The 22760-nt window shown below is 36.9% G+C and overlaps 3 protein-coding genes and 3 non-coding genes across 6 annotated transcripts; all 6 read left to right on the forward strand.

Moving 5' to 3' along the window:
* The first annotated feature begins 718 nt into the window (after window positions 1-718).
* Window positions 719-5389, forward strand: LOC102236184 (ras-related protein Rab-1B-like). The gene is made up of 6 exons (XM_005810546.2): window positions 719-850; window positions 1672-1744; window positions 2784-2879; window positions 2968-3063; window positions 3846-3977; window positions 4952-5389. Exons 1-6 carry the CDS (start codon window positions 837-839, stop codon window positions 5183-5185), a joined length of 645 nt encoding a protein of 214 aa, XP_005810603.1. The 5' UTR covers window positions 719-836; the 3' UTR covers window positions 5186-5389.
* Window positions 5390-6486: 1097 nt separating this feature from the next.
* Window positions 6487-15512, forward strand: rps3 (ribosomal protein S3). The gene is made up of 7 exons (XM_005810547.2): window positions 6487-6558; window positions 7739-7869; window positions 8679-8772; window positions 9855-9949; window positions 11349-11536; window positions 13871-14074; window positions 15437-15512. The coding sequence occupies exons 1-6, from the start codon at window positions 6529-6531 to the stop codon at window positions 14068-14070; spliced, it is 738 nt and encodes a 245-aa protein (XP_005810604.1). The 5' UTR covers window positions 6487-6528; the 3' UTR covers window positions 14071-14074; window positions 15437-15512.
* LOC111612102 lies at window positions 9568-9717 on the forward strand. Its single transcript, XR_002754405.1, has one exon. It is a non-coding gene; the product is annotated as a small nucleolar RNA SNORD15 (small nucleolar RNA).
* On the forward strand, window positions 10730-10876 carry LOC111612103. The gene has a single exon (XR_002754406.1). It is a non-coding gene; the product is annotated as a small nucleolar RNA SNORD15 (small nucleolar RNA).
* LOC111612104 lies at window positions 15110-15259 on the forward strand. The gene has a single exon (XR_002754407.1). It is a non-coding gene; the product is annotated as a small nucleolar RNA SNORD15 (small nucleolar RNA).
* Window positions 15513-17289: 1777 nt separating the features above from the next.
* Window positions 17290-22225, forward strand: kctd14 (potassium channel tetramerization domain containing 14). Its single transcript, XM_005810561.2, has 4 exons — window positions 17290-17403; window positions 19658-19882; window positions 21083-21217; window positions 21758-22225. The coding sequence occupies exons 1-4, from the start codon at window positions 17350-17352 to the stop codon at window positions 22067-22069; spliced, it is 726 nt and encodes a 241-aa protein (XP_005810618.1). The 5' UTR covers window positions 17290-17349; the 3' UTR covers window positions 22070-22225.
* The last annotated feature ends 535 nt before the right edge of the window (window positions 22226-22760 follow it).

A 22760-nucleotide genomic window follows, 5' to 3' on the forward strand; every position in this document is an offset into this window, starting at 1 on the left:
GAGGTTTTCAAAGGGTTTAGTTCATTTGATACAGTGCAGACCTGGAAATGTAACACATTTTGGTTCGCAATCAAATCAAGTCTATCATAAAATCAGGAGAGAAAACACCCTTAAAATCTGCACTTTTTTTCTGCACACATGATCAACTGGTGGCTTTAAGGCACTACACCTTTAAGGCTTATTGGTTAAAAGCTTTAAAAATATTTAGACAATGAAGAGAAAAAGCCTGCACCAAGCATCTGGTTGCTTACCTAGAAGCATATTGAATAATTTAATCTCAGTACAGAAATAATACCTTGGATCCCATAAAGGGATTTGCAGAAACTCAGTAAGAACTGTTTGAGGATCTACGTTTCTTGCCCTCTTCCTGCTTTTTTTGCGTCTGCGTTACGATTGGTCGGCTGTCGTATGATGTCGCCCTGCACATATTGTCAGGTCGACAAGCTGAAGCAAAGCTGCTCTTCACATAAACAACAACAGCTGCGCAGAAGCTTTGCTTACTGAATATCTGAAGCAGCTAGCTTAACTGTGTTCTGGTTTAGGAAGAAAATAAAATGATGGTGCGAGTTAAGCTGGGTGTCCTGGTTCCAGGTGCTGTCCCTGGTGTAACCTGAGCTGAACTTTATTAATAAATAATGAAGCAGTCAGCTCATAAGTCAGACACAGACAGCGTTTTCTGCTTGCTGTCCTCCGGAGAACAGCATCCGACTTCCACAAACAGGCTTCTGGGACCAGAAACCAACATTCCCAGAGACTCCCTGGCCTTCTGTCCATTCAGGATTAGCTTCAGGATTCGTTTCTTTTTGAGTCTAATTGTGTGAAGAACCTCACCGATCATGAATCCTGAATAGTAAGTTTTCCTCTCTGAATGTGATGTGTTACTGGTAAAGTTAGGTGAAAACATTCAGGTGACATATAGACTGGAAGACACGTCAGAAACCACAGATGTGGATTGTTAAAAATTGTTTTTAGCTGCTAATTTGGGCAATTTTTAGGAAGTGCAGATAGTTTACCATCGTTTATGAATGCAGTTTAATTATTTTTTATCCAACGTCAATGTGAGTTCATCCTTGGATCAGGAGTAGTGTTTTTGTCTAGTTTTTAGTGCAAATATCTTAGTAAACTTGAAATAAATTAAAAGTAATTTACAAATAACTTTTCAGCAAGACATAGGAGCTTGTTTTAAATGATTAATTCCTTAATATTGATGAAAAAGTTCTAATTTCATTGGCAGATTATTTCACTTACAACAAGACATTTTTCACACATCATAAGTTCTTCCAAACATGATGCCTGCACTGCAAAAACACAAAATCTTACCAAATGTGTTTGGTCTAGTTTCTAGTGCAAATGTCTTAATGCATTTGAAATATGACAAGTTAACTTACAAGTAACCTTTTAGCAAGATAAAAAAAGTACTAGTTCCACTGACAGGTTATTTCACTTACAACTAGATATTTTTCATGTTATAAATGAAATAATAATAATAGCAGAACAAGGTTGTAACATAGTAAAAGGTGGAAAAAACAAAGAGATGTTAATACTTTCTGGATGATCTGTATTTCTGGGCATAAATTGTATCTTTAATGGGAATTTGGTAAAAAAAAATAAGGAATGTTTATATTTCACACCTATGTTTTAATGTTTTTTAATGCCTGTGTGTCTCTTCAGTGATTACCTGTTCAAGCTTCTCCTCATCGGTGACTCTGGAGTCGGAAAGTCGTGCCTGCTGCTGCGCTTTGCAGTACGGTCTTAGGCCTAGTCCACACACAGCCGGATATCTGAGAACACACATACATTTCTATGCTTTTTGACCTTTCATCAACATGAAAACTCAGCTAAATATAACTAAAATCATTTATAAAAACTCCGACCTAAGTGGAGATTTGAGAAAACTCAGTATTTGTGTTTCAGTGTTCAAACGGAGATTTAGGGTCCTGTGCATAACATTCTGCAACAAATAATGTACAAATATATCCACATACATGTTTTGACATGATTCCCAGTCGAGATTATTATGGGATTTAATAACTTTATATACTAATTTTGCTATTTCGAAGTAGTTCATCCAATATACCCGTTCATCCACACGAATGTCCTGTCGCCATCTTTAATTCCTAACAGGAAGTTGCGGTTGTTTTGAAGCAATCTGATTGGCGGACGTAGGTTTTAGCTTGGCGCCACACTGCCCCCTATGGGTTTGGCATGTTCAAAACTCCATTCATGGTTGTATTTGTGCAGGTGTAAAGTGAATCAAAACTTTTCTGAAACAGATTCATTGTGTACAATTAATTCTTTTAAAAGATATGGTGGAGATATTCGGTTTTATAAAGACACAGTTACGTACTATGATTTCTGCCAAAAAAAGTCAGAACATTTTTGATTAATCTCAGAATTTTTAAAAGAACTTGGAAATATCTGGACTCCAAAAGCAAAAATAAAACTTGAAGGAAAAACATTCAAATTTTGTGATTAATCCCAGAAATTTTCTAGAAAACACTTGAACATTTTCCAGCTCAGAAATTTCCACGTTTTCTACAAAGTTTATGAGATTAGTCTAAACAATTTTGAGTTTTTTTCTCATAAATTCACAACTTTTTGAATTCTGATCATTTCCTTATTTTTTTCTAGACATTTTCTGAAATTTATTTCAAAATTTCAGAGTTTTCGGTGAAAATCTTTTTAAAAATTTTTTATCTGCAATTGCAATTATTGATCATAGCTACATGTGTACAAGGCCTTATTGACAGAAAAGCAACTCTTCCACTTTAAACTTGGTGCAGGATGACACCTACACTGAGAGCTACATCTCCACCATTGGGGTTGACTTCAAAATCAGGACCATCGACATGGATGGGAAAACTGTGAAGCTGCAGATTGTGAGTTTATTACATTCCAGCTGCTCTTTGTCTTTTAAAAAATATCTATTAAAACAAGTCTGCTAATGTTCTGTGTGAATGACTTCAGTGGGACACTGCAGGACAAGAGAGGTTTCGAACAATCACCTCCAGCTACTACAGAGGAGCACATGGCATCATCATTGTTTACGATGTGACCGAACAGGTCAGTGAGTGTTTTTACGATGGGGTATTGGGGCCATTGAAGATAGAAAAAAAGGTATTTTTGCCAAAAAAATTCTCAGAAATTTTCTAGAAAAAAACAAGGAAATTTCTCAGTTTGAGAAGTCAAAAATTACTGGAAAGTTCTCAGAAATGTTTCACTTAATTTAAGAACCTTTGTAAACAAAAAAACAACAGAAATTTAAGAATTTGAAAAGTCACAAATTTTCTTGAAAAAAAAAAGACAGGTTAATCTTAGAAATTTTCCAGAAAAACTTTTCAATTTCTGACTTTCAAATGTCAAAAATTCTTAACTTTGGAATCTCACAATATTTCCATTTTTCTTTTCTAAAAAAATGTCTAAGATTGACCCAAAAAAAAACCTCTGTGATTGTTTTTTTAATTTTCAACTTCTTGATCTCAGAAATTTTGTTTTTCTCTAGAAAATCTGAGTTTCAACAGTTTCAACAGACTTTCGAAACTCAGAAAATATCCAAAAGTCAAAAATGTTAAACTTTTTAAACTCAGAAATTTCCATGTTTTTTTCTAGAAAGTTTTTTTTAGATTAATCTAAAAATTTTGGAGTTTTTTCTTGAAAATTTTTGACTTTTCAAACAAATATTTTCTTTCAGAAAGTTTTTTTTTTGACGGAAATGTACTCCTCTTTTTTCTGTCCACAATGGACATAATACGACACCATTGAGGTTTTTTTTTCTCCAAATATTCAGTGAAAAGAAAAACCAGGAAGTTTTAATATTAACATTGAATCTCTGGGTGTTTCCCCAGGAATCCTTCAACAATGTGAAGCAGTGGCTGGACGAAATAGATCGGTACGCCTGCGAAAACGTCTCCAGACTGCTGGTGGGAAACAAATCGGACCTGGTCAGTAAGAAAGTGGTGGATGCTGCTACGGCTCAGGTAACAAGAGAAAAACATTTAGAACATTCACACACAAAAAAATATTGAATTAATCCAGAATTTTGACATTTTCAACTGTTCAGTTACATTTTCTGCACCCTCCATTCTTACTGGGAACTCTGAAAGTATAATAATAATTTGACAGTATAATTCACTTGTTTTAATCTGTTGAGATTATATGGGAAGTTTCAGTGTCCGTCAGAGGGAGAAACCAATGTTTCTGCTGTCTGTGTGATTTCCATACGTCCTATTAAATCTGAAGTATCTGATTGTTTTACAAAGTGTTTGTAGTCAGAACGGTCATATCACATTTCATCAGACTTTTTACGTCATCGATGTGAGACATGCGTCATAATTCTGCACCAGAAGGAGTCAGACACAGTAAATCCAAACCTAAACAATCTCTGAAAATTATAATTATGGAAAGTAAGAGGTTATGTATGCATAGTGGAGGACATGTTATGCTGTGGGCCTGTTTCTCCTCCAAAAGTTCTGGAAATCTTGATTAAGGGAAGGGCATCATAAACCTTTTGAAATATCAGAACATTTTTAAAGGGTAGTATTATGTAAAATTGACTTTTTAAAATTTTATTTCATGCTGTAATGTTATTCCCTCATCAAAAACGTAACTAGAGTGTTGGTTTTATTATTTCATGCACGTTTAAGAAATCACTTAATCTCCATGGCAACCATTCATCTGTGCAAAACACCTGGGTGGACATAGCTCCGCCTTCAAGAAGCTCCTCCTTGTAGCTGCAATTTCAAAGTTTCTAGCCAGCAGCAATTAGCAAACAGCTGGTGGAACTGTGCATCAGCTGAGCTCCTCATAGGAGCTACTTCTTAGTGAAACGCTGGTCAAAATTAACACAAATAACAATGTTATGGAAGGTACTTGCTTATGGTTTGTTTTGGGGTTTTAATTTGCTATTACCCTAAATTTGCAACATGTTTGTTCTTTTCCACGTCATCATCAGGATCTGGCGTCTTCTCTGAAGATCCCCTTCCTAGAAACCAGCGCCAAGAGCTCTGACAACGTGGAGAAGGCCTTCCTCACCATGGCCGCCAAGATCCACAAGCGGCTCGCCAGCGAGGGAGGCGGCATGCCGGGGGAGTCCACACAGGCCAGAGGTCAGACCACCAAGATCAACAGCGCCCCCGTCTGGCTCGGCGGGGACAAACAGACACAGGAGGCCAATAACTGCTGCTGAGGATCAATTACATCAACTCATTCCCAGATTGTACCAGATGCAATTATTGTTATATTTTCTGTTAAAATTAACGCCTGGAACTGTTTGATTAGAAAATATGTTTTGAACATTATTTATTGTAACAAAACGGTCTTAATAAAAATAGAGATAAATAAGCAATGATGCTTTATTTTTAATGATAATACCTGCAACAAGTTAAACTGGAAATCTATCGCAGAAAGCAATTACTAATAAAAATTAATGCTTTAAAAAATTGGAAAGTGATTAAAGTTGTTCAAGTTTTCTTTTTTTAGTGGGTAATGTTTTGTTTTAAATCATTTGCAAGTAAGTAATATAGCACCTTTTACAGGTCAGAAACCGCAAAGCGCTTTACAAAATAAGACATAAAAAGACATAAGAAACAATTTGCCATCACTTCTGTAAGTTGTTTTTAATTGTATTTAATGTACTAGTCTTTGTTGTGACTTAGTTTGTTTATTCCTGTCAACAATTACGTCAATCAGGGTTTGTTTCAGAACTAAAACAAAATTGCTCAGTTATGATAGGAAATGATTAGATAACTCTTGTCTAAAGCTTCATACAGAAATATTTGTAGCAAAATAATTTACTGAAAGCATTGATTACTCTGGGTTAGGGTTAGGGTTGCTCTCTGTATGGGGGCTGATGTAAGTAATCAAGGATGCGTTATTTTTAATTGTAGCACCTGCAACAAGTTAAACTGAAAATATATTACAGAAAGCTACTAATAAAAAATGCATTAAATAAATAGATATCATGGCACAGTAGCTTTTAATAATCTTCCAACAAAACCCCACTTCAAAAATACTTTTTTTTCTGACTCTTCAAGTAGTTGACACGCAGAAGTGATTCCATCTAGTGGAGACTTTGGTTAATAAACAGTTATTTGTGTACCTGCTGTTTAGCTTATTTTTGATTAAGTTGTAAAATTAATACGTGAATCATTACAGAAATTTAAAAAAAAATAGATTGGCTTCAACAAGCAAATATGTTGCTAACATACTTGCAACTAAAAAGAAAAGAGTGCCTAAATGCCTTGCTGTTGACGTTTGTATATTTCTGTTGTGTTTTGAAAATTTTTACCACCAACTCCACGTCGGCCATGTTTTATTGTTGTTGTTGTTTTTTTATTAAAGCGTAAAAAAAAAATAAAACTGCTCACATTTCACGGCGATTTCAATTTTATCCGAGTCAACCCTGAAACGGCTGAAAACTACATTCCCCAGCATTGACTTGAATAGAACGTCACCGGAAGTTTGTCCGTTCACTACAAAAGCATTTCCGCGTCCTTCCTGGGTCCTTTCCTGTCTACGGCCTATTGGAAGATGGCGGTGCAAATCTCCAAGAAGAGGAAGGTTAGCGGCGTTTTTTCTCCTCTCTACTCGCACAGGCAGCGATATTTTGTTAAAATGGACCCAGACTGAGTGAAACAGACATATTTCCCGCTGGTTCTGGCGTCAAACGGATCGGTCCAGCTCCGATACGGGGAGGATTGTTCCAGATGCTGCGGAGGTGCTGCGTCCTCATTTAGACAGCTAGCATGGCTCATTTCGCCGGGGCCGCAGAGAAGTTATGAAATAACTCCCAGTTTCTCTTCCAAGATGTGTGTTCACACAGCATCATTGCATTTTAATGCGCTTTTCTGACTTGTGTCAGGCCAGTTAGTTTAATGGCGGAATAATTAAAATATAAAAAAGCTATTGGCTATTTAGTGAAACACCGTCGTCTTACGTTTTACAGGAAATGTCTAATGTCTGTATATACATGAGGTACACTTTGAAGTAAAGATACTGAGCTTGTGCCAAATAGATAAGAGAAATAAATAGTTTACATTAAGCGGGATTTGTTTACCAAGCATAACTTGGGATTCTTAAAAGCAAAGCTGACTGGTGGAGCCTGTTATTGTGTGTTTATGGATAATACTTGCCAATTAAAAACAAAATAATACCCAACTGCTACTGTTTTAGTGTGCTTTTTAATATTTGTGCGGTGTTTTTGCTGGAATAAAATGTCTTACATCCTGTATTCCTAATAATGTAAGTCAGAAGCCATAATTGTGTTTAATAAAAATGGTAAAATACAATTGTAAAGTTTTAGAGAGGATTTGTGAGGCTGATTTGCACCAACTAAAATTAATATGAACTTTATATGGTTTATATGAAATCCTATTGTCTTAAAAAGACTGTTCATAGAACAGTCTTTTTAAATTAAGCCACTGACATTAGCTTGAATTCTTAAAAATTGATTCGATAGTTTTTTTGCTATAGAGCAGTGATTTGTTGCAATAAAGAGGTTCAGCTACAGAGTAGCTGGTTCTTTGTGGGTGTTTTCTATTGAAATGATTTGTTTGGACACTTTGATCCCACCTCTATGATCACCATTAAATTTATGGTCTTAAAAATCTAAGCTCTGCAGACAATTTACCCTTTAAAATGATCGTGCAGGCACACTTCCAGAATTTCATATTATTTGGGATCCATTATTGTCTGACTTGACGTAATTGTGTTTTTAAAAAGCTGCCTTTTTCTCCGTTAGTTCGTCGCAGACGGTATCTTCAAGGCCGAGCTGAACGAGTTCCTGACTCGTGAGCTAGCTGAGGACGGCTACTCCGGCGTGGAGGTGCGCGTGACCCCAACCAGGACTGAGATCATCATCCTGGCCACAAGGTGATTAACTCTCCTTCAGGGTATCTATAACTCTTCCTTTGGTTTGCTGTCAGTTGTTGGGCCTGTCACCATTACAAATTTTACTAGCCGATAAATTGTCTAGTTAGTGATTGTTATAAACAGTAATATTATTGTTGTTGAGACCAATTTCAAGTTTATTGGTAATGATAGTGGCATAATATTCCAAGTTTTCCTTCATAAGGATTAATAAACTTTAATTTTGTACATAACACTCCACACTGCAACTAGAGACGGCTTATACATCCAAAATGAAAAACAACCAAAAATAAATAAAAAGGAAACAACACACAACTGAAATCATAAATAAAATGGATTCTGAAACAGAACTGCCTTTCAAGAAATATTAATAATCAGAATGGAGCTTATTTTAATCTGTAATGTGATTAATTGCTTGTTGTGACAGGATTATTTGTTGCCTGTTGATACTTCCTTTTATAATCTACTGTATTACTGAATTTGTTTGAGCAGATTATTTTAGAAATTCATGATATTCTTCGGTGTTGTATCATCAGAGATTACGAGTCATTTCGGATTTGTAGAGAGACCATTTAGTTGACCAATCTATACTTTTTTTGTAATTTACCTGCTGATAACCAAGAAGAAATCATCTAATTTCAATCATAATTGTTGTTTTTTTAGCCTCTAAATACACATTTAATGCAGCATAAATGATGCAGGTGTCCCAGTCCAGTAGAAAACAGTCCGTCTTGAACCTTGTACTGGACCAAGAGGATGTTTGGTTACTTCTGTCTACGGCACATTTTAAAAAAAAATTTCTCTGTTTTCAGGACCCAGAATGTTCTGGGAGAGAAGGGCCGTCGGATCAGAGAGCTGACCGCTGTGGTCCAGAAGCGGTTCGGCTTCCCTGAGGGCAGCGTGGAGGTGAGCTGAGCAGAACGACCTTCATTGAGGACAGGGATGACCGAGTCCAGTCCTCCAGAATTACTGTCCTGGATGCCCAACACGCTTATTTTTTTTCTTGCATTTTTGAGAAATCATTTATACTCCATGGCAGCCATTCAGCTGTGAAAAACGCCTCGGTGGACCTAGCCCCGCCTTCGAGGCACAACTCCTCCTCTTATCTCGTTTACAGTTTCTGATTTTCCGCCTCACAGAGCAGTCCTCCGCCGATGTTCCCCCTCAGCTCCTTCAGACTAGCCTGTAGCAGTTAGCAAACACCTTGTAGTGACTATTTGTCCAAAAGTCAAATTCAAAAATCAAAGAACTTAAGACTTAAATGTGATCAAAGCAAAAGGTGAATTCAACTCAAATAGTCACCTGATTGTTAAACAAAAATTCTAATTATAAATTAATCAGAAAGTAAGGAAAAATAAACTAAATAATCTAAATTCTAAGATTCAACTGAAAATGGAGAAATTACTCCTACACACCTGGTGGAACTGCTGAGCTCAGATGAGCTACTTCTCAGTGAAACCCTGGTAAAAAAAAAAACTTTGCTAAAGGTTTAATAGAGGAGCCATGTAGTTCCTGAAGGAGGAGTCTCATAAAGAACAGGAGGTTTTAAAGAGACAGATGCCCAATTTCAAGGCATTAGATTTCAAAGTCATATTTGATGTAACGGCTGAAGGTAACATAGTTACTTGATTGTGCCTGGAAAACACAACACTGTCCGTTTAAAGCATCTAAAGTTTCATATTTTTCTAATCTCTGATTCCCCTTCTGTGATGATTCGATGACGAGACGGAACAGGAACCTCTTTGGTTCTGCAGGTTGCCGGTTCAGAACCACGTTCTGTGGTTCTGCTCCAGTTCCTCAGATCCAGGGTTCCTTTTCACATGAAGACACTGAGGCATTTGTCTGAGAAGGGTAGAAACCAGTTTCACAACTATGAGCTTATTTACATAAATCTGTGCATTTAATTTAACTACTGCAACCTCGATGTAGATTTTTTAAATTTATGTAGTCGTGTTCCTTAACTACGTTTGAACTGTTTCTTTTTTCAGTTGTATGCTGAGAAAGTTGCCACCCGTGGTCTTTGTGCCATCGCCCAGGCTGAGTCTCTGCGCTACAAGCTGCTGGGAGGCCTGGCAGTGCGAAGGTAAGCAGAGCTTAAATAACCAACAAGAGATGCTCAGACAAACCCGACTTTTAGCTTTGTTGTTGTTGATTTAGGCTGCATTCACATCAGCCATGTTTAGATCTCTTTAATCCAACTACAGTTCACTTGACTAAAACGTCTGGTTTGTTTGGGGAGATGTGAACGCGAATCAAACAAGCGAACTCTGGTCCGCCTAAAAACATTGACGTAAACACTGGCATGGTTCGAATACATGCGTCCAAAAGTAGGAAGTGGATTACAGCGCAGGGCATTCTGGGTAAAACAACCAAAACAAACCAGAAATTATTTTGCAGAAGACAAAAGAGAAATCCTGCATCTGTTAAAATCTGACTCTATTCCATCTTTAACATTTTCTGAAGAGGAAAGTTGAGCTCAGTGTCTTGTTTAGAGGTTTTTGTCGTTTCCTTCAGTAGTTCACAAGTATCGGGTGTGAAAACATCGTCCGGGACGCAGAGGTTCAGGCTGGAGGTGCTGATTAAAAATACTAATTTCTCTGGTTTTGAAACTGATAACTCAGTTGGAACTGAATTTTATTTTATGCCGACTCCAATCGGATCTAAAAACTGACAATTTGACGACTTTAAACGAGATGAACCAAAATATCCGTTTACAGGAGACTTTTTATCAATGAACTGCACCTTATAGTTGCTTTTAGAACCGGATTAACCGGGTTTTGGATCAGATGAGGCTGTTCTGCTGAGCTTCAGGTTTTTATCCTCTAAATGTTTCAATTGTTAACTGTTTGCTCAGCTTCAGTCCCTTCAGTGATGAGACGATGACGAGTCGGAACCGGTCTCTGTCTGGTTCTGGTGGCTGGTTCTGATCCACGTTCTGTGGTTCTGCTCTGGCCCAGCAGAACAGCGAGGCTTTTTCGGCTGAAGACATCGAGGCATTTGTCTGAGAAGGGTGCAAATATTATTCCAGTAATCAATTATTCTGACAATTAATTGGGTAAAAAAATCTGACTGCAGATTTTTATACATTAGAAATGCATCAAAAAGATGAACATAAACAAATTATTATTGTTTTGTTGCCTGAAAATCTATATATTTTTGCACAGTTTTGGATTATTTACTGTTCTGAATATGTTGTTCTTTTAGGAAATGACCTTGTTTGACTCTACATAAAATGGATTACTAAATTAGTTGATGATCATTTCATTAATTGATTAATCCGATAATTTGCTGGAGTTGTTAAATTAAAACTAATACTTTTGGGTTGTTGCTAATTGAGTTAGAGATTCAAACCTGGCTGCTGTTATTTCAAATTTGCAATAAAATTCCTGAAATTGATCAAATTTTCATGCTTTTTTTTTTTTTTTTTTTTTTTAGACCTAGTTGTTGTAAAACAGATTTTTCTCTGGTTTATTTGCTTTCAGGGCTTGCTACGGCGTTCTGAGATTCATCATGGAGAGCGGCGCCAAGGGCTGCGAGGTCGTGGTCTCTGGGAAGCTGAGGGGTCAGAGGGCAAAGTCCATGAAGTTCGTGGACGGCCTGATGATCCACAGCGGAGACCCCGTCAACTATTACGTCGACACGGCGGTTCGCCATGTCCTGCTGAGGCAGGGTGAGTACTGGCCCATTTCCTGTCCCTCCAAACGCCCAGACTGATGAAATAAACCAGATGATTTCACTTTGGTGTTTTCAAGGTTTGGAAAGTGCTTGATTTCTGCATAAGGTCCTTGAAAGTTGTTGATATTCAAACTGCAAGGTTCACTAATTGATATTTTAATCAACGGTTTTGCATACAAACATACCGGGGCGTAATAATGTCAAGCATAAACATATTAACTATTAACTTCAAGATGTGTGTTTTCAGGAACAAAGAGGACATACAAAACTCATCCAATTATAATAACTATTATGAAAAATATGTATTTTTAATATTATTAAAATGTATTTTTAATAAAAACATTTATTTCCTCTCAGTCAATACAGTAATTTTAAATTTGAATAATAAATAATAAAAAAGTGAATAATACAAAAATCAGTAAAAGAAAAACAATATAAATTAAAAAAATCTAAATTACTTTGATGTAAGAAATGCCATAAATGGTGCCATTTAGTGTAGAGTTTCAATAAACTGCAGAGTTTTGTAATGAATTACAATCGAACATTTGGAAAACATTACTGTGGAAAGTTATTTTAAGGTTACTTTAGTTATTTTAAAGACATATTTTCTTCTTGCTCTCTGAAGTTAAACTAAATGTTTCTGTTTTAGGTCAATTAGAATTACAAAAAATATTTCTGTTTGCAAGAAAACATTGAATTTCAGCAGGAAGGTAATTTGCCTTAAGATGTTTTTGGATTGTAGTGAGTATTTATTATTCCTAATGAATCAATGACTTATTGATTTGTTATTGGAATAAAGATTAGCTTGTATTTTATACATTAAACTAGGGCTGCTGTAAACGAATATTTTGATAAATGAGTAATCTATCGATTAGTCTTACGATTAATCGGATAAAAGAATTAATAAAATATTGGTAAATCTTGCATAACAGCAGTGTTACTATCAGATATCAATACCAGTCCAGTTTTTCATATTTGAGCTTCCCTAACAGTTACTTTTTGGTAGTTTATAAAACTAACCTGTAACAATAATAGCTCACTTTCTAAGTTAACATGAAGAAAAGTTATACAAAGATCTGAAATTATATTCAGTTTAATAATAAAGAGGCAGGCTCACAAATACGCTTATAAAGAATGTCTTTGCTCCAGCTTTTGGTTTATGTTTTCATCTTCAGTGAGTTTAATAGATGGATTCTCATCTTCCCCCATACCTGTCAAGCTTTGGGTTTGAGAATATGGGAAATGTCGGCTGGAGTGGGGGGGCTTGGGGTGGTGGGCAGGCGAACGAACGAACGTAAGATGGGGGTGGAGAGGAAGAAATGGACCAGGGGACAGACGGACGTAAGTCGGGGGGGAGAGACGACCGGTTGATCAGGGGACGAACGTAAGAACGGGGGGAGCAATACGGGATTTTTAAGGCCCCTTCGTTCGTCACACTCAGAAACTCGTCTACCAGCCATGAACCGCCACGATGATTTCCGCCACCCATTTGTTCATATGAAATTTATTGTGCGCTTCGTCCGTAAAGCTACACGGTACACTGTAACCATCAACTACTCAGCCGGCCGCCGTGGTCAGTCTATCCGCTCACCTGTATAAATACCTGCAGCTCTTCCCGCCGTTCATTTTCAACCAGCAGCTCCCTGAGGAGAAAAGCTGCCGTACTCCAGGCATCGTGCCAGTCATTTCAAGGATGCTTACTGGTCCCCAAAAAACGATGAAGACCTGGGCATTATCGTCAATCAATAAAATCCCCACTGGTCAAACTTGAAAATTGGACGTTATGCTGCTAACACTAAGCTTTCGTCAACAACTCTGAGTTGGAAGTCAGAGCTCCGACTCTGTAATGTCCCGGCCGAAACACGGTGCGCTAAGTAATAAAACATAAATGAACGAAGCTTCGAGGCAGGTCAATTTTCCTCGAGGAATTTTAATAATCGAGGGACTTAAATTATTCAAGGAATCGTTTCAGCCCTACATTAAACAACATTATTGAAATTTGTTGAATTAGTGTTTTGTTCTCAGACCAGTCAGGTGTATCAGGCGTGTGAAAGACACATTTCAAGACTTAAAATTTGTTTTATTTTAACTTATCTTGCTACTGCTATAAAATGTAGAATACTATCACAAGACTTTATGAATGACAGTAAATGAGATATAATGGTGAATTGACACTCTTCTTTTAGTTCATTTGTATTGTTTTTAGTAGTGCTGGAAAAGTTTCCTTGTCTTGAAATTGGTTGAATTTTACTGCGGGAAAATTCAACCAGTGGTTGGTTTCAGTGAGACTAGCAAACCCTGAATCATTATTTTTTCTGTTGTTTTTTAGGTGTGCTGGGCATCAAGGTGAAGATCATGCTGCCCTGGGATCCCAGCGGTAAGATCGGCCCCAAGAAGCCGCTGCCCGACCACGTCAGCATCGTGGAGCCCAAGGAGGAGAACCTGCCCACCACACCCACGTCAGAGCAGAAGGGGGCCAAGCCCGAGGTGCCCGTCATGCCCCAGGGAGTCGCTGTACCCACCGCATAAGAGGGTAAGAAGAGTCGGAGGATTCTTTGCAGTTTTAATCATTAAATTCTTTGATTTTCTTTATTGTTCAAGAAGAAAACAAACATTTGGGAGCAACAAGTAACCTTTTAGTTTATGCAGAAACAATAAAAGTGTCCTGCATGATTTCTGGGTCTTCTCAGTGTGAGGCGACTGAAAAGTGGCTCCCACTGTAATAATATGGCAACATTTAATGATTTTACAGAGGGAACATATGACAAAATCGAGTTGATCAGGACTGCATTAACAACTATCATCTATTGACAATCTGGTAGGAAAATGGAACATTCTGCAGAATTTTTTATTTAACCACATAATTTTCAATATAACATTAGAAATGCATTAAAACATAAAATTAAATTAATTTTTAAAGAAGAAAATAACCATTTTATTCTCTAAAATGCAATAAAAGCATTCCTTTAGTCGGAACCAGATGAAGCTAAAACTACGCCACTTGATGAGTTTTGGTTAAAACATAATTACAGAGATGTTTGGTTTTAGTCTTGAATGTAAAATATATATGCATCTATAATCAAATACTAAATTAATTAACGGTTATTTCAATAATTGATTCATTGCGATTAATCATTTGGGCCCTGAAGTTAAATCAGCTGAACTTGGGAAATTAAAGATAGTATTAAAAGTCTCCACTAGGAGGCGCGCTCATCCCATCAGTCCTACAGGTAGAGTTGAAGAAATGCATTTAGATTCAAAATTAATGAAATATTTAAAGATGCTCTATCAATATGTAGCGCAACTAAAATATCAGCTTATCTCTCTGAAAACACATCAAGCGACAGTATTAACCTTTTTTAGTTTTTTAAATTATTCATAAATAGAGATTTTCTTGTTTCAGAACCTTTGGAGACAATAAAAACATTTCTGAAAAGCTAAATTGACAAGTGGAAACACAAACAAATCCGTAAATCGGCTTCAGACAGAAAAAGTCCAATTAGTAGCCCAAATTAAAACTAATTCTTAAGGAAAATGTTTGTATTTTTCTTAGTATTTGTTTACGTCCCTTCCTTGATGAGACGATGACGAGTCGGAACTGGTCTCTGTCTGGTTCTGGTCGTGACCGGTTCAGTTTCACGTTCTGTGGTTCTGCTCCGGTCCGTCAGACCAGCGAGGTCGTTTCAGTTGAAGACATCGAGGCATTTGTCTGAGAAGGGTTTAAAACGCACAAGAAATGGTCACCATGTGTTGAAAATGTGCAAAATTGAGACATTTCTGTTCAAATCTGTAGAAAAGCTGAGAAGTTCAGAATTTACTGAACTGTTCATTATTTAATTTGATGTAAAATGTTAAGTGAAACTGGGTTTTAATTTATACTCTTTTGCTTTTGCAGGTTTCTAACCGTTCTACTGGATGGGTTGAAGTCTCTGGCATTTTTGTGTACAAAACAATAAAATCTGGAAAATACACTTTTTGAGTTTTGGTCTTTCTTTCAAAACTTTAGCATTTCAGCAGGGCTGAAAACGCATCACGTTATAAGCATTTCATATCAGCTGACATCAATAATTGTTCAGTAGGTTTTTGTTTGTTTTAAATATGTGAAATGCTGCCAAACTGGTGGCATTTGTCTGTTTATCCAGTTTTCACTTTGCCATTTTTTTCTGTTTTCCACGTCTTTACACAAAAACAAAATCTACATTTTATCCACATTTACTACTATTATTAAACAGCCAAACGCAACAGTGATGGCTGATTTAAAAAGAAAATAAAAAACAACGCCGATCATTTTAAGCAGTTATGACGAGAAGTTCAACTGCTGCTGCGCAAGTTACTCGACAGGCTGTTGCTAGGTAACCAAAGCACGAGTGAGTCGCTAGGTAACCAAAGAGTGAGTTAGCTTAGCTGGCCGTGAGAAGTTAAGCGGTTAAAGCCTTTTCTTTGCAAATATCCCCAAAGTTGCTGCGTGGTTCTGGGTCGGAGTTCAGTGAATATTCTGTTATCGCGATATGTTCTGTTGATTTATTGTGTAGCTCTACTTCTCAGGTGTACAAGTAAAAAATAGTAAAAGACTTGCATGTCATGTAGCGCTGAAAATATGTTCAGACACAACTTGTTATACATTAGTTAGTGGTAGGGATGTAAAGAATCATCTGAAGTGGCATTTTGATAATCTACTTCGGTACAGCTGCTCTGCTCTGAAGAAGTTAATAAAAACTAAAGAGCATGTGGGTGCGGCTGGAGGTAAACAGTTTGGCTAAACAGAAAAGCGTTTGAGAGGAGAGTTGAGATGATTCACTTAGTTTTAATTTGTTACACCATTAAGTTGGTAAAATAGCTTCTGAACAAAATCCATGGTGATACCTGTGAACTTCTTGACGGAGATGAATGCATCTACACTCCATGGAACAGCATATGAGCATAACTTAGTAAACTGATCAGGAATAATTAAGTAATTAGTATTTTTAACAGTCTTTACAGAATTGTAGATGTCATACTATGGACTGAATGAAAGCCAGATTACCTGGAGAGAACCCACCGATGAATACGGAGGACATGCGGAAACATCCCAGGACAAAGTAAAAGGAAATTATTCTTTTTTTTTTAAGAAGCTGTATATATGAAATATAACTTCAGAGGCCTCTGTCTCTCTAAGAAATTCCTGCTCTTCCCATCTCTTTGCCTTCAGGAAGTCATTGCTCCTCTTTATGTCTTTTACAACCGCTCTTCGCGTTGAACTAACAGGTAGCTGTGCAGCTCCATCAGGTATTTGCTAATTGCTCCTGCCGCTAGTTTGAAGGGCCTGAGCGGGGAAATGTTTAAATTTATGACGAACACTCATAGTTTTCATTGTACACTTGAAATATAGCAATGAAAATTATACCTTTAAGTGACATTTTATACTGAAGTGCGTTAATTTGATCATCTTGTGAAATATAGTAGCCTACTCCATATTTTAGTAATGATAGAAAATTTAGCTTTTAATCACAAATTAACACTAGTAAAAAAAATTTTTTTTAAGAACTTAGCATCCATTCAAGTGTAATTTTTGTGTATCCTGTCTGCTCCGTGTCTTTTTGTTATATAAAATATTTATTTAGATTTATGAGTAAATCTTAGTAACACTGGTTGCTAAAGTAATTTTCATTTGTCCTCTGGGATACTCTTTAGACAGGTTTCTAAAAATGCAGCAGAGTGAGACATCTTCCCAGCGTTCCAGCGTTTATGGTTAGATCCGGGTTAGGCCACGCCCCCTAGCTGCTACCTGCTCGACTCCTCGGTCCCACCTGGACTTTCAGAGGACGCAGGATGAGTCTGCCGGACTACAAATCAACTGGTAGACAACCTTCATCTGTGCTCTCGGTAAGAAATCTGACTCATCGCGTTGATTCTTGTTGTTTTCGGGTTGAAGCTGAAAGCTGCGGGAAAGTTTCACCTGTCCGAGGAACAGGTGTGTGGAAGTTCAGATCGGATCTCATTCGGGTCTCAATATCTATATTAGTTTGTGCAAAGTGACGCGGTTGGGTGCAGATTTTACAGTATTTGTAGTGTAGATTACCAGTTATTGATAAGTTTGTTTGGTGATTTACTAACCTGCCCTGATTGCTGGACCCAGATAATATCTGACTTTGACTTGGTGTTGTCTCACCTAGCTGTATGGAAATCAGCTGAGAACAAATTTGTCCACTTATGTTAGACTTTACTGCAACTCAAGCACGAATAAGTTACTAATAATACTCAAGTTAAATGACTTTTGTTCCCTAAATTGATCAAATTAACTACTTGCTATGGTTCATTTTTAGTTGATAATCCTGCACTGAAGGTAAAAATGTGCTGTTTCTTTGCAGATTCAAGTTTGACAGAGATTAATATTTATAACTGACTTTACGCCGTCTTACAGATTTACAGAGCTAAAAGACAAATACCGTCTATGGGTTTTCCAAATCTGGTCTTTATGGTCTAAAATAATTAAAATGAAGAGCACAAAAACATTCAAAGTATTTCACTTTGTTGTTGTTTATTAAACTCGTTAAAGACCTAAAATAGGTCTAAGGATGATTTGAACCACATAGCTGTATGGAAAGCCACATGTGCCTCAATTCCAAAAATATATTTACACATAGAAAAATTTTAAGAACAGCAACAAACATAAACTAATCTATATTTACATCAACAAAAAAGGTACAAATTATTATTTAAATCTAGAATTTATCTAGTAAATATTTTTAATTTATGGTCACTTACTGCAGAACATCATGAACTTGTTTTTTCTTTCCACCTTGCAAATTCATGCAAGGTGGAAAGAAAACTTTTTCTTATTGTGTTCCCTAGCAATAAACGTGCTTGCAAGTAAACTGGTTTATTTTGTGTACAGTCACAGTTGCCTTTCCATTGACCTTAAAACTACAAAAATTGGAATTAGCTTAATAAACATCCATCAGTGGAAACACTTTTTGTATCACGAGTAACATAATCAACAACTGGATGTTACTGCTGGCAGAAAACATGAAGAAGATGACAGGAAGCAGTTTGAGGATGATGGCATGGTATATTTTTTAATGATTTGTCACGTGAACAAACGTTTTCACGTGTGACTTTAACTGTACTAGTTGCAAAATTGTATTTTTTAGATATTAGCAGAATATCAATACATTTTGGAAATGCAGCTAGTGATAAGAAATGTCGATTTAAAGTCCTGAGTGAAAACTTGTTTATGCTTTCTTAACAATATGGTGCAAGAAAATAGCTGAGAATGTATCTGATAATTGGGTGTTCGTGGTTGTTTTTATGGTATCCTTCAGTGGAAAAACAAAAAATAGACTGGACTGCACGACTACCAGCAGGAAAGAGATTCCAACCAAAACTACCAGTAGATGGCGGTATTACCTCGTTAATGTAATTAAAAATAGTCTAAATAATTTGGACGTCTCTGTTATTTCTTTACTGAAATAAGGCAAAGTTAGCTCACAAGTAACTTCGCAGAGAAATAAGTACGGTACTAGTTCCACCAATGTTCAAAGTTAAATAATCTGCTACTGTAACTAGAACTTTTTCCTCAATATTAAAAAATTGTGACGTAAAACAAGCTCTTATATCTTGTTGAAAAGTTACTTGTAAGTTAGTTATGTCTTATTTAAAGTAAAGTTAGATATTTGCACTAGATACTGCTTTTCAATGCAGGAAGCAATAATAATAATAACAACAACAACAAAGCATTTTACTATATATTTGATTCAAATTTGAACTACATTCACCAATTTAATTATTTCATTGAGTAATAAGTGAAGGACTTCAGAATGTTTCGTTATTTATATGAGACATATGATTCCAGTTTCATTAAATTGATCACATAACTATAATAAGTTATTATTTGTGGATTTACTCTGAGACTTTTATTGCAATATCATCTAGAACCTGTTGTGAGGAGAAAACGAAAAGAAAACGGTTGGGATGTTTTTAGAAGCAGCTGAGACGTATAAAGAAAAGTATAAAAAGTCGTAAAATGTTCATTTTTACCTCATTCAGTGCATCATAAATCCAGATCCCTGTCTTCAAGATACTGAATTTATTCTATGTGGTTGTTTTAAAACTCTTTGTGATTGTTTTCCTACCTCAGCGCTCTCCTGTGGTTCAGCTAAATGTCGGGGGTCACCTGTTCAGCACCACACTGAGCACGCTCAGAAGACATCCAGACTCCAAGGTGGCGGAGCTGTTCGGCTCTCAGCCCAAAGTCAGCACCGACGCTCAGGGACGCTTCTTCATCGACCGCGACGGTTCCCACTTCGGAGCCGTTCTGGAGTTCCTGAGGTCGGAGAAGCTGCCGACGGAAAACATCCAGGAGGTCTGAGGCACAGCGTTGTTCTTAAATCACTCTGCAATAGGGCTGCAACGATTAATCAAATCAATCAGTTATTTTAATAATCATCAACTGATTCAGTAATTAGTTAATCGTTAGCTGGAGTATAGAGACTCAGAAAAGGGTAACTGTTGAAAGAACAACAAACTCAGAGCAGCAATTGAGTCAAAAATGTTCCAAAAATATAAACATTTTGCATTTAAGATAAAAAAACAAAACTTCTTTTTCTGTAGATATTTTCTACCCAGATCTCCTGGACAGTTTCTACCTTCATCTGGATCAAAATCTGTAATTTGCTATCAAGCACATTTTGCTAGTTATTAATTGGTCAACCCAAAAATAATCAATAAACCAACCGTACACTGTATTGATAAGTGAAGCAGAAAAGGTTGAGCTTTTCAAATGTTGATGTTAGAAGTTTCTCTTAGCTGCAGACGCATCTTTTACTACAAATGATCAAGCGTTCACGAAAAGAATGCAATGTGCATTTTAGGCAATAAAATGTTTATTTACTTATGTAAAACAAAAAGAACTGAATGATGTTTAACTGCATTTCCTAAATATATTTCGGATATTATATAAATTAAGCATGAATGTTAATGTGAATCTGCAAAATGTGCCATTTTATTATGTAAAAACTGAATTTTTTGAGCTTTACATCATGTTATAATGTTATAACTTTAAAACACACCTGGAGTGTTGCACTGATTCTTTCGTGTATGTTTGAGAAATCCTTTAATCTCCATGGCAACCATTCAGCTGTACAAAACGCCTCCCCAGAGCTGCAGATTTCAACCAGAGCAGCCTTCTCTCACTCAGCTCCTTCAGACTAGCCAGCAGCAATTAGCAAACACCTGGTGGAACTGAACATCAGCTGAGCTCATTATAGGAGCTACTTCTCAGTGAAACGCTGGTAAAAATGTTGTTAAGAGGTTAATAGAGGAGCCATGTTGTGAGGACCTCCCGAAGGCGGAGTTTTTAAAGAGACAGAGGCCCAATTTCAAGGTGTTCAATTACAACAGAAGCTAACATAGTTACTCGATTGAGCTATAAAATGGAACTATGTGCCTGAAAACACATAATTCTGGCCTTTTAAATGAAAAATCTGCAAAATCATCAGAATAACCGATAAATTAATCAATAACTAATACAACCTTTAGATCCAACCCTGCATTGTGTGTTCAGGTGTATACAGAAGCGATCCACTACAACATCAAGGAACTGATCAAACGTCTGGAGGAGACGCCTGAGCTGTTTGGGGAGCTGGTGGGGAGACAGCAGTTCCTCTCCAGGGTCCCGCACTACAAAGAAAACATCGAGGTCAGCAACTTCCTGTTTTTACCGCTTTCTCTGCTCCTTTCATCCCAGAACCATCTCCTCTTTACTTCTCTTTTCTCTTATATAGTCAAGTGAAAGTTTACATTTACAACAACCTCAGTCAACCAAAGTGGTTCCTAAAGTAGATGAGTGATAAAACAAGAAACAAAATCAAGTTTGATATAGACAAATAATAATAAAAACAATAGTAAAGTTTGGCAGTAAAGTACCAAAAATAATATGAATAAAAACCAAGACACACTTAGCTTCAGCTGCAGCAATTTCCCCAAAACTTGAATCAATTAAGTACAAATTCCCCCTTTTTTAAAACTGTTTATAAATTAGAGCATGACAGCGCTAGTTCTAGGCTGGTAGCTTGTTTATTGTTGCCATAGCAACTGTTATGACAACTAAAGAGTTTCTATTCTAGTGCATTTAATTAATAAAAGAACTAAGTCAGATTTTTATACGACTAGTAAAATTAACTTACAATTAGCTACTCATTAGCAAGAAGCCCTTAGAAATGTTAAAATCTTCTGTTAGGTTCTGATCCGTATTGCCAGAGCGGAGGCCGTGGCCGCGCGCCGCTCCACCATCCTCATCTGCGTCATGCGGACGGAGGACGACCTGGGTTTCTATGACAACGCCGTAAACAGCCTGGAGGCGGGCACGGAGTCTGCGGTGACGTTCGGGCCGTGGAAGGCCGACCCGTCCGTCAGAGACCTGCTGGACTGCGTGAAGATGGACATCGCGCGTCGCGGCTACAACGTTAGCATCGAGGCGCACGCGCCCGAGCGCAGCTTCCTGTCCAAGAGCTACGACTTCTTCTACAAACTCACCTTCACCTGGTGGTGACGAGGCGCCCGGGAACTAAACGACTGCACTTTATTAATTAATTATAATGAGCTGCACCTTCTGCTTTTCTGAAGGAATATTGTTCAATCAAAATAAAATACATCAATCTTTTTTTTAAAGGGGATTTGTTATGCAAAATTCACTTTTTTTTTCTTTTTTTTTACTTTAATTTTTGTCTCCAACGTGGCGTTTTTTGGAAATATTTCAATGTTTGTTTGGTGTCTGGGAATTAAACCATTAAAAAAAACCTCCTGATTGTTAAAGTGGCAGTCATTAAATCATAAAAGAAAGAACTGCGCTGTTACCTAGCAACCTAAGCTGAGATCCAGCACATTTGGTCAGCTGGTTTACCACTGCCAAGACAATTGTTTTGTTGTCGACTTATCATTCAGAAACGACTTTCTGCATTCTAGTTGGTTGCGCAGGAGGCTCCACTTCTGCTTTTCAAAGATGTACGGTTGTATAATTGTGCAGTTATTTTCATGTGCAAGTGTAAATGTTGAGTTTTCAAAAGAGAGCGGCTAGATAAGCAGCTTATTTGGCTGTATAGTGACAAGAGGCCCTGAAACAACTAAAAATATTTTTGCACAAAAATGTGATGAACATGTTTTGTGGAGGCCATAGATTTGTCCTAATTTCCAAGGAAGCATAACAGGTCACTTTTAAGTTGGACAATATTCATGCGAAGTGT

Source organism: Xiphophorus maculatus, chromosome 18 (genome assembly GCF_002775205.1).
Source record: "Xiphophorus maculatus strain JP 163 A chromosome 18, X_maculatus-5.0-male, whole genome shotgun sequence".
Classification (NCBI taxonomy): domain Eukaryota; kingdom Metazoa; phylum Chordata; class Actinopteri; order Cyprinodontiformes; family Poeciliidae; genus Xiphophorus; species Xiphophorus maculatus.

What these genes read in the sequence shown, in the direction of transcription:
- LOC102236184 (XM_005810546.2), top strand. An exon ending in GCCTGCTGCTGCGCTTTGCA is followed by an intron (nt 1,745 to 2,783) that starts GTACGGTCTTAG and finishes AACTTGGTGCAG; the next exon opens with GATGACACCTACACTGAGAG. An exon ending in AAACTGTGAAGCTGCAGATT is followed by an intron (nt 2,880 to 2,967) that starts GTGAGTTTATTA and finishes GAATGACTTCAG; the next exon opens with TGGGACACTGCAGGACAAGA.
- kctd14 (XM_005810561.2), top strand. Translation starts at nt 17,350, where the DNA reads ATGAGTCTGCCGGACTACAAATCAACTGGTAGACAACCTTCATCTGTG. An exon ending in CGACGGAAAACATCCAGGAG is followed by an intron (nt 19,883 to 21,082) that starts GTCTGAGGCACA and finishes TTGTGTGTTCAG; the next exon opens with GTGTATACAGAAGCGATCCA. An exon ending in ACTACAAAGAAAACATCGAG is followed by an intron (nt 21,218 to 21,757) that starts GTCAGCAACTTC and finishes ATCTTCTGTTAG; the next exon opens with GTTCTGATCCGTATTGCCAG.
- rps3 (XM_005810547.2), top strand. Translation starts at nt 6,529, where the DNA reads ATGGCGGTGCAAATCTCCAAGAAGAGGAAG. An exon ending in AAATCTCCAAGAAGAGGAAG is followed by an intron (nt 6,559 to 7,738) that starts GTTAGCGGCGTT and finishes TTTCTCCGTTAG; the next exon opens with TTCGTCGCAGACGGTATCTT. An exon ending in TCCCTGAGGGCAGCGTGGAG is followed by an intron (nt 8,773 to 9,854) that starts GTGAGCTGAGCA and finishes TTCTTTTTTCAG; the next exon opens with TTGTATGCTGAGAAAGTTGC.